The sequence below is a fragment of the Lasioglossum baleicum genome, chromosome 4, assembly GCF_051020765.1.
Source record: "Lasioglossum baleicum chromosome 4, iyLasBale1, whole genome shotgun sequence".
NCBI lineage: Eukaryota > Metazoa > Arthropoda > Insecta > Hymenoptera > Halictidae > Lasioglossum > Lasioglossum baleicum.
In genome coordinates this window covers 12,651,173-12,662,393 of record NC_134932.1, presented here as the reverse complement: position 1 = coordinate 12,662,393, position 11,221 = coordinate 12,651,173, and the positions used below count along the sequence as shown (strand labels likewise).

General features: G+C 41.6%; 1 protein-coding gene across 1 annotated transcript; it reads left to right on the top strand.

Annotated features, from left to right (window-relative positions):
• The first annotated feature begins 6,245 nt into the window (after positions 1-6,245).
• LOC143207958 (very long chain fatty acid elongase 7) lies at positions 6,246-9,825 on the top strand. Its single transcript, XM_076421906.1, has 5 exons — positions 6,246-6,699; positions 6,870-7,060; positions 7,162-7,242; positions 7,311-7,494; positions 7,763-9,825. Exons 1-5 carry the CDS (start codon positions 6,639-6,641, stop codon positions 8,092-8,094), a joined length of 849 nt encoding a protein of 282 aa, XP_076278021.1. The 5' UTR covers positions 6,246-6,638; the 3' UTR covers positions 8,095-9,825.
• Positions 9,826-11,221: the final 1,396 nt, after the last annotated feature.

Here is an 11,221-nt window from a genome sequence, read left to right as displayed (position 1 = left end):
TTTTCATCGAGTACAAAGCAATGCAGCTCGTGAACTAGTTCTAAAAACAAAGTAGAATTTTTCGCGATAATGTCCCGAATAAACGCGTTACGTACAAATTTACATTTGCCACACTTGACCGCTATTCCCCAGACCCCGTCTCCCGAAAAAGAACACGAAGGAGCAAGGAGCAATATTGTATCCGAAGAACATTCACAAACAACAGATAGGAAAGTTTGCATACACCCGCCGCGAGTCGTACAGAAATTATTCAAATACATACACACCGTGGCGGATCACGCGAAATTTCGATTCGTTCGCATGGCCATTTGCATACGGCTCGCAGGCTACCGTGTCGTTGCGACAAATTAATTTACGTTCGATCAATTGGCGTGACAATTTCGTTGTGTCTGTGCTGGGAGTAGGCTGAAATTCTTATGGCGATTTATGAACTAGATTATCGGATTCCCCAGTCTTGATCAGAACAGGAAATGATGTCGCCTCGGTTACACAAGGCCAGGGTCGTTATCGATTTCTCGGGCTCGTAATTAACAGGCAAATCGGATTACGCATGAATTTTCATCGGCGCCGCGCTTACGCTTTCTGAACATTCTCGGTTTACATTATCGGAGAGTTTTAAATCGCCCGTCGATTTTGCGGATTGCGAAAATTACAGCTGTGGAATTGCTGGGAAACTCTGGGGCTTTCGTTTCTCTCATAGTTTCAGCATATACATATTTTCATTATTCGATACGTTCTACTCCGTTCAGAGTTTGACGAAATATAATATACACGAATAATTTTTAGAAAATACGCTTTGTATACCGAAAACGAATAACATCCGGTAGAATTAATTAGACTCGATAGAATTAATGAGAGCACTTGTAACACTCGTGCACGAACACAGATTCCGTAATTTTAAAAACGCAGTAGTTCGATCTATACATTGTCACGCGGAAAATCTGGTCGAAGGAACAGGCGAGGTATCCATATTAATCGAACTCGTTGCCGACATTGAAACTCAAAGTTCATTACGCGTAACTGTGCACTAATCCCACCACGAGCCATTGGTTCTTGTGAAGAGAACGCCGCGGCGCACAGTGATCTAAACAGGCGATTTAGCTGGACAAAATTATTCTAGCATTATTTTAAGACTTAAAGCCGTAGTTAAGTAGGTCATTGGATTCGTCTTGACATCAGCTACAACAATATGAAATAAAAAATACTTAGTAGCATTTAAAAAATTAACATGATCATATTTTTTACTTAAAAAAAAATTTTTGTAAAATTTCTTTATTGGGATTTATAGATGACTGAGTATCGATTAACTTTTGTTCGAAACATTTTCTTGCCAGATTATCCGAAATGTTCAAAACATCGTGGTGACAATTGGGCATTTGCGTCGAAAAGCTGACAGAACTACTTTTGTATCATTCTATTATTATTCTACTATCGCCTGTTGTCTCTTAATTGGTCGGCGTCTTTAATCGAAAAAAATTTTTTTTTCTAAAAAAAATCATTTTCAAAATTTAAAAAAAATTATAAATTTTCAAAATTGTTTGCATAAATTTTAGGGGCCCAAAAATACGATATCACTTTTACTCCAATCATGTTTTGATATCTTTTTTTTCATTCGTGGCTTACGTAGAAGAGAATCATAGAGATGATTCGAAATATATCGACATTGAATTACTAAAAACTGTCTCAAATTCAAACGTGCAAGTTCGTGCAAATTGAAATTGATTTTTTCGGACACTCTAGACTTCTATAAAGATGTTCCAACATGTTCCATCCTAAAGGTATTTAAAGGTTTTTTTTGCGAGACTGTCAAAGTTTGAATGTTATATACGTTTGAAGTATACTTTCATTTTTAAGCAAATAAACAATATATTTAAGTTTTATTTGAGTTTTGTCCTTTTGGTTCATGCTGGTATCCATCATAGAATGAAAAATTCCACAAATATTTCCACTACTAGATGTTCACAACGAGATATACTAATGAATGGTGAGGTGTCGAACGACGATGAAGAAATACGAAGTTGAAAAATGAGTTGTTCGTGGGGGTATATTTTATTATGGGGTGATAAAAAGGGAAAACCAGCAGTGGTTCATCTTACCTGGTACCTTACCTCTCATTTACCGGAGCGGGAAATTTTCCTGCTGGATTTCCATTTTTTGGGTTTTGTCCAGCTAAATCGCCCGCTTAGACCACTGTGCGGCGCGGCGCGGCTTTGCACCGATCGATGAGCCTATCGACCGTGTCGTTCGAGATGCACTACTGTTATTTACACACAATGAAGAAAGTCGATGACCGGGCGATCGATCACTTTGCGATAGCGTTGCGCTCGCGCACGCAACACTCGATCATAATCGTTTAGAAATACCAGTTTCCAAGAAATTTCCGATTGTCTGGAAATTCTTCATCTTTAAACTGCTGCAACTTGGTAAGAAAAAATCGTGCATCATTTTTTAACGTGTTGTTATAAAGCAGAGACTTTAATCTACAAATCTGTGGTGGGTCCAGTTGCGAACAAAATTTCGCAGTGTTTTTATAAACGCTTGAATTTGTAGCATTTTTTAGCAGAATCGTGGCCTCGATTTTCCACCTGCTGTATCGTACAAAAATTTTTTAGAAGAAACAAATGATGGAGTTTAAAAGTACAGGCTTCCAGCTTTTTAATAAGGCCAAATGTATCGTCCTACGACTTTTTATTACCAAGTTATTTTTCTGTAAAATGGAAATTTCCTGTTCTAATGTTTTCTTAGAAGTTCTGTATACAGAACATGTGTTATCACTAGACAGTGGATTTTATGCATTTATGACGAAAATGGTTAGGTGTAATTTAAACCAGTAACAACATAAGAAGATTTCAAAAATACTGTTATATTATTTTCAACCTATTAAACATATTAACGGGGAAAATAAATTTCTATATCAGTCCGGTTAGTCGAAGTTTAGCTAGAAAATTTGTATCTTGCTTGAAGATCCGCTGTCTGATTATCACATTGTATGTGTGATAAATCACTGATAATACTTGCACATTCACAATACGGACTACGGCGTCATTTACTATTCTCGTGCGCTACACGATGACTGTTACGTAATTATGCAAATCGAGCAAGCAACGTTTCAGACATTGTTTGTACGTGAACGAGACAATAGGAAAATGATACTTTGTGCTCCGACTCATTATTAGATCGATTAGACAATCTTTGAATAATGCTTTGTCAACTTGTATTTACTCGAGCCGTACTCATTATCAAAGCAACACAAATAACTAAGAACTTCTGAATAATTTTACGCAACAAACAAAATGACTGTATATTTAGGCATCGTCGAACACCCAATAACTAATGCATTTACATTGTTGCAACAGATTCGAGGGACCTATCGTTAAAAAGAATTATGCAACGATTAACATACTTCCAATAACTTTTTTTTCCCCCCCGGATCAATGGTCATCTGTTTTAATTAGCCGGCCGCACAAAGGAAACCACGGACCTTAAAACGGCGGGAAATTCATGAACTTTTTAGTAATACGGTGCGAAAAGAGCGCAACGTGGGCAAGAAAGTTGTTTCCCGTTCGACGGGCCGTTAAATTTTATGTCGGGCTGCGAGGAATAGATTTACAACGTTGATTTTAGGTTAGTTGCATTCGGGACGAGATATTTTGTCGTTTTTCTTCTTGGAAGCTTCGTCGCTTCGTTATCGTTCTTTTGGTCAAACAATTCTCGAAACCAACGCGACTTTGGGGAATTCTTGAAACGAGTCCCATTGTTCCTGCCGCGCGTACGAACGAGCTCAAATTCGCTGGTGATAATTATCGATTCCTGGATATATTCGGTGGCAGCCGGTGATTCCCATCGAAAGAGTGACGCGAAATTATTTTAATCGCAGCCATCGATTCCTCGCGTCACCGTGACATGAAAATTATTTTAGCACGATCGGCGTGTAGTGTAGACTGCACTGTCCCAACACGAATGTATGCGTGACACGTCGCTTCCGGAGGGTGAGGCAAATCTTCATTTTATTTTCGAAACGATTCCATTTGTCAAACAACGTGAATCGATCGATCGAAAGGACAATGAAGACTTACCAAAGAATGTCTGAATAAACATTGCATCGGGCGCGTTAGCTCGGTGCACGCGCACCAACACTATCAAACTTCGAAATCAAAATAATCACTCGAAAATCAATTAACGTCCGAGTCTTGGGGTGGATCCACAGATAGGTTCGGTTGGCTAGATTAGCGATCACTTCACAGCAGTGCGGCAGAGTGGGGAGCTACGGGCTAGTTATCCAATTGTTTTGGTCAGGAACGCCCTCGGAGGTCCAAACTTGTTTCTTATCAAGCACTTACCGTTTTGTAGACCATTGGGGTAAATCGTTTTTTTTAAGCAATGTCCTTGAGAGCGTGACACCGTAGGCCGTAGGGCCCCAACGGGGTCACATAAACGAGAATCTACCGTACATTATCTAGGTGCACCGTAGTGCACCAGCCAAGTTCTCGCACTACCTCCTTTTACACGAAACAACTTAGCCGTTTTAGAGGCTTATAACTCGGCACTGGAGGCAGATGGAGAGATATAATTTCGTACACTTGTTGAATGCTATCATGTCTCAATATCGACAAAACATTAATCTTCCAACATTAGCAGGTTCCGACATATAGGACCTCAATAATCGCTAAATTTGTCACTGACTGACTGACAGAGCATGAAAACCTTTTCGGAGTACTTCCCATTGACCTACAAGCTTGAAATTTACTACATGAGTTCACCATGACAAACACTCAAAGGAATAATTATCAAAGTTTGAAATTTTACAGTAAGATAGAACATAGCAGCATAACATACATAAGTATACGTTTTATTAGCTTCGAAGTCGCAACAAATACTGATAAAAAGGTGTTGTTGTCCAAGAGTGGTTACTAATATTGTTGTCCAGGTATAAATAGAGTTATTTAATCGTATACAGTCTGCTGGTATGTTCTCGAGACCAGCAGTATAAGTCAACGCACCATAATAGCGGTGCGCTTGACCCGACTCTACCTGAAACGGAGGTACACGGCGTAATTTACCAGCTCATTGTGACGCCAATTTTAACGACACCATCTTTTTCAAGGCCTCATTTTAAAGGGAAAACTTCAAGGAATACTACCATATTTTTTTCAAAATTTAAATCACCGAGTCCCATCATCGAAAAAAACGTGAAAAAAGAATTTCTTTAAATTTTTCGACATTATAAAGTTGATTGTCGGGGTTGAAAAAATTATTTTGTAATAGCCCAATCCTTTCCGAATAAAACAAAAAAAAATGTAGCTCGATCGGACAAATAAAGAGATAAAAATTCGTAAGTGAGGCACGTTTTCGCCAAACTGGGCAGAAATTGAAAACTTTGACGGCCTGCCATTTCTAAAAAATCACGAAACCGGCTAAATGATGACTTAAACCCCCACTAATTTCACATGGACTACAACATATTTCATTTAGAACAAAATCGACGATGGTGCCTACAAAAAGTGATCGAGTTGGCATGGAATGACTCAAAAGGATTTTTTTTCTTTAATACCTACTTGATAATTGATGAAATTTCAACAAAAATTGATGAAATCCCAACAAAAACATCCTGTAAACAGGCGCCAAGTTCCTATGGCCGTAAAAAATTGTGAGATCAAACAAAATACGGCCAAGTTCGTTAGCCTAGAAATACCTCTTGCAATACTGAAAAAAAGCGTTTGCAAAAATTAGTTTAAAAGAACGCTATTTAATTTTTAAAGAGTTACATGGAGGGCTAAATTATTCAAACTGGCCGTTACTTTTTAAACCAATGGCCATAAAAGGTGTTAGATAGCGGTTAAGTTTGAATAATTTAGCCCTACATGTACTTCAAAATTTAAACAGCGTTCTTTTAAACTAATTTTTGCAAACGCTTTTTTCAGTATTGCAAGAGGTATTTCTCTGCTAACGAACTTGACCGTATTTTGTTTGATCTCACAACTTTTTACGGCCATAGGAACTTGTTTACAGGATGTTTTTGTTGGGATATTGACTTCTTATCTGAGCGTCCACTGGTTCCTAAACGAAATTTTCGAGGTGGGTGGAGCAAATAGACTACTTTTCCCAGGAGTTTGACCCCGTAGGGCCACAGAGGGTTCGGTTGTCTGTCAGGAGGACTCGCTAAGGTCAGCCGATGCCGTCCACCGTTGCCGGAAGAGCAAGAAGTTGCCGTTGCCTCACCTCGACGGTGCTCTTAATTAAAATATAATGGCAGTCGCGATCCCAACACCATGTTCGAACGGGGGGGAGCAATTTTGGTCAGTCCGCTCAGAGTTTCCAGGGTGTTTGGTTCGATCGGTCCCGGAGGTCTTCGGCGAGGAGAGGATAGACGCGGTCTGCTCGACTTTTACCATCGAGCCTTTCGTTTCTACGGTTTGTCAATGTTCGTCGATGATTAGGGACGTTTCGTAAGAACCGATAAGGTCGACTAACACTTTGAGATCAGTCCAGATCGCCGAGTGACCGGTATTCTCGATCTCGATCGCGATTGCGTGATCCGCGAATGCTTCGTGCTGAAAGAAACCTGCAGATTTATACATATATCGATACCTACACCGATACGTACACACGCGTGATTTTGTAAACATTTACCGATCGCCATGGCGACGTTGCTGAGACGAATTTACTATGGGTACCGCTACATCAACGATGAACTATCAGGTAATACATACTAGTCGATCTTGACAGAGATCATCCATAAAAGTAATACTCTAATTCGTGCAAAGTGTTGTTTGAAAAATGTATATTTTCGAAGTTACTCGAGTAAAAGAAAAGTAAATTTTGTGCAACCCGAGGAGACTAAAACCATTTTCTAACTATTCTTTCGAAAGATCCGCGAACGATGGACTTCTGGCTGATCGGTAACCCATGGGGAACGCTGGGCATAGTGGCGCTATACTTATACTTCGTGCGGGAATTAGGCCCGAACTTGATGGCGAAGAGGGAACCCTTTAACCTTCACAGGATCATGCAGATATACAACGTCATACAGATAGTATTATGCTCGTATCTACTCTACAAGGTAAGTAGTTGATCTATACAAAGTACAAAAACTTGCCCTCTCGTTTACACGGCCGATAAACTTCGGAACAATATCGAGTCAGCTGATCGTAATTGTTTCAGGCGTTGACTCTAGCCTGGCTGGACGACTACAACATAATCTGCGAGCCGGTTAACTATTCGCTGGCTCCAAAGCAGAGAGAGGTGAGCGAACTCTGTTCAGTTTATGCGAGTCCTGGTACCGCTTAAACTGCGATGTTTTTCAATTGTAGATTGCCAGTATGGTCTGGCTGTACTTCATCGTGAAGCTGATCGATCTACTGGACACCGTTTTCTTTGTTTTACGGAAAAAGGAGAACCAGATCTCGTTTCTTCACGTCTATCATCATGCTGGAATGGCCATCGGCACGTGGGCGGCCACCAAATTTCTCGCTGGCGGCCATCTTACCTTTCTCGGTGAGCCCGAACCCCAGAATATTAGGTGTTCTAAAAAATTAAGCTTTTTACGTTTCACCAGCACCCGCTAGAAAAAAAGCCAAGTTTCGTACCAAGCGAATCCATCGTTCAATTTTTTTAATTTAAAAGATTAGTAAACAGCTAGAAGGTGATCGCAAGTGTCTGCAACGTTGCGTTATTGTAACGTTTCCCATTCCCCAGAAATAAAGTCCCAAGCCATCCAGATACATCGTGCAAAAAGACGCGGCTAATCGATGCATTTGCTTAGGAACAATCAACTCGTTCGTGCACGTGGTGATGTACACCCACTACCTGGCGACATCCTTCCGGATAAGAACAAACTGGTGGAAGAAGTACATCACCCAGTTGCAGCTGTTTCAATTCTTCCTGATCCTGATGCACTACGTGGTTCTGGTGTGGGCGGAGGACTGCGGTTTCCCGAAATGGACATCGGCAGTCTTGATACCGCAGAATCTATTCATGATGGTGTTGTTCGGGGACTTTTACTACAAGACCTACATCAGGAAGCCGCAGCCGAAGGTCAGCCAGAACGGCGTCTCCGCGGAAGCGACGAACGGGAAGTTGAAGAAGAGCCAATAGGAGCTGCCCAGTGGAACCAAACGTGTCTCTAGAGCCCGTCGCCGCGGACCACAGTGCCCCGAAGCTAACCAGAAACGTCCAAGAAACAGAAACCGGTCGCCAAACTCTCCAACCGCAGACTTTCTCTCTCTATCTCTCTCTATCCCTCAGACAGCTGAACACGCCCACGCATCCGTGTTCGCGGACTCACGAGTTACGGTTACAATAGCTAGGACCTAGGGCAACATGACCCTGACTTGGTCCAGTTATTCATTGGGTACGCCGTTTACCTAGCCCTCGGATAAGGGACGCACGATGCGGCCGAGACGCGTCGCTTATCCGGGGAGCTGGCTGTCCTGACGATTCACCGAGTCTTCCTCTGTTGGGTCTGTTGTGGGATGGAGATGAAACTATGCTTGGGTCCAAATAAGAAGGTACTTACTAGCCGACGAATTTAAGACTCTACTGCGCACATGACTCTAACGGAACTCGTTCATTGGCTAATCCCCTTACTCGTACTCCGCCGACCACGCGATCATTGGCTGACGCCATGAATTTCATGGCTGACGCGCAACAACATGCGCAGAACAAGTACCTTCTTATTTGGACCCAAGTATAGATGGCCCTCTAACTAGATGGATCCTCCTCCATTGTGTTTAAATCTCTTTTGCTTTTAGATCAGGCATGGCTAGAACTAGCACGCGAGGAGGCATTCTCAAGGAATACACCCACTTCGCCCGGTCGCGTGTCTCAATCCCCTTGGCGGCCGTAGTTGCTCCAAGCACTATTGCCGCCACGGGGGGCGCGACCCGCGGCCGGTAGAAGTGGGGGTATTCCATGAGAATGCCTCCTCGCGTGCTAGTTCTGGCCAGTGATGCCAGAATCATGGGTCGTGGGTTTTTCCCCTTCGCTCGCTCAGCTGACTCGACCCCCACTCTGACGCACCGTCGTCACCACGTTGCTTCTACTGCGCACGCGCTACACACGAACGTATCTCTATCAGAGTTTCTCGGCAGAGTAGACGACGGTGCGTGGCGACGACGGATGTCAGAGTGGGGGGTCGAGTCGGCTGAGCGAGCGGAGGGGAAAAAACCCACTACACGTGATTCTGGCATCACTGGTTCTGGCCATGCCTGTTTTAGATTATATCAAAGCCAAGACTATGATACACGTTACCATCCCTTCTGTGTGATTCTCTTTTTTAGAAATGAGATTATATTAGATCGTCTTGTTTCTGTAGAGTACATTATAAACTATGATATACCCTGCCAGCTCCTCCCATTTCATTCTTTTGCTGATAAAGACTAAATCCATTGGTCAGTTTAAGGATTCGTCGGGACAGCGAAAAAGACTCCACGACTCCGAATACAGTAAAACACAGCTTTCTTTCTCTTTCTCATTCTTGTATATTTAAGATCGTTCATCATCCTCTCGCTACTTTATCGCCATGCGTGCACGGCAAGGTACACACGCATGACATAATCGCTAGTGTTCGATAACAGAGCGAACCTTAGTGAAATATAACACGTTAGTACATATAAGGCTGTCGTACGATCCCAGCAAGTTCCTCTCTACCGTACGGAAGCGACCATGACGATCGCCGATGGCCGTCTATTCATTTAAACCATAAATATGTGAGTGTCCATTGAACCGTCTTACGAAACTATTAGCTGTACAAATTAATTCGTGTACTTGTCTTCGTCAATTTATTGTTCACCTTCAAATAACTATACTCAACTCTTGGTAATATCATTTTGCCTCTGCCATCATTTTCTACCCACTTATACCTTGTCCTAGGTAACATTGAAATTGCATCGAACACAAATGTTACAATTATAAAGATCATGAATTAATTTGTATCGCCGTGTAATTAACCCTTGTTGATCTTATTATCTGTTACCGAGATTTTATACGATTTTTGAGCCGCTAACTGGAGTGTAAGAAACGTTGAATGTTAGCTGTAAGCCCAGTCAATTTGTAAGGAGGGAACAACTGTGTGCAGTTATGTTCTTCGATGGTGTAATAATATATCCATGAAGTTAAAAAATGATACACACACACACACACACACAGATTCTTGAATTCCAGCAGCTACATAACCTCCAATTATTAAAATTAGTTATCCTGTATTATGACAAACGAAACATTTTTTTACAACCGTTCTATTTTTTCTTCTATACATTCGAGACTATTCATTATCGCTATCGGTAACGCGTACAACAATACTCAAGTGCACTCGTAACAATTGCAATTGTCACGTGTCCCGTGGAATGGAAATTTTTCATGATTCACAGGGACGAAACCAAAAACGAGAAAACAATGTTGCGCGTCGCAGAATTTTTAGAACAAGAAAGTGGGTCACTGCCATTCACCAGAGAATTTGACACTCTTCGATTGTACTAGAATCAGTCGAAAAACGTGGCAGTGATAGATATTGTATTTTCAATTATTGGAAAGTCAAGGTCATGGCTCTCAGATTTTTTGACACGCATAGGAAACAAAACGGGAACAAATAGTAAAACACATTGAACCGAGACTATTAATAACAGAGAGAATTCCATAGTTATACCTGAACAAACATGATCTCTCGATCGAGCAATTGCCCAAGTGTAATTCGCATGAACAAAAAAATATAGTTTTTCATAGCGATTGACATTTTACCGGCAATCTTGACCCGATCCAGACGGAGATCGACATACTCGATCGAGCATAGGAGGGTTAAGAGGTGTTCGGTAAAAAATGGCCTACTTCGCTGACATTTTAACGGTAGGGCTGAGCGCTCAGCGAAAGGCAATACACGTAAACAGAGAGGACCGTAGTTTGGAGGCAGGTACCGTTATGGTACTTCCGTGGGCACCAGAAATTTCGGTTTCACTTCTGGCCCCGATCTAGCGCAGCATCCTCTTTCGATCGCGACGATATATCAATGACCTATGAGCATAGGCATAAGCCGAAAACACTTAGGTGACTTACTAGTCGGTCACAGTCACACGTTTCAAAAGCTACCGTTGGTTTCGTAACAGTTCCGTCCACCTGCTCAATAATGGAAAAGTATTCAGCAAATCGATAATTTCCTTCGAAACAAAGTCGCTTATTATAATTGAACTTTTTATGCGATCGTGCTATTTATAGTCCATTGTTTTATGGA

Excerpts from the sequence above, each read along its gene's own strand:
- LOC143207958 (XM_076421906.1), top strand. The coding sequence starts at position 6,639 with ATGGCGACGTTGCTGAGACGAATTTACTATGGGTACCGCTACATCAAC. Across the intron at positions 6,700-6,869 it reads CATCAACGATGAACTATCAG|ATCCGCGAACGATGGACTTC; the intron begins GTAATACATACT and ends TTCTTTCGAAAG. Across the intron at positions 7,061-7,161 it reads GCTCGTATCTACTCTACAAG|GCGTTGACTCTAGCCTGGCT; the intron begins GTAAGTAGTTGA and ends TAATTGTTTCAG.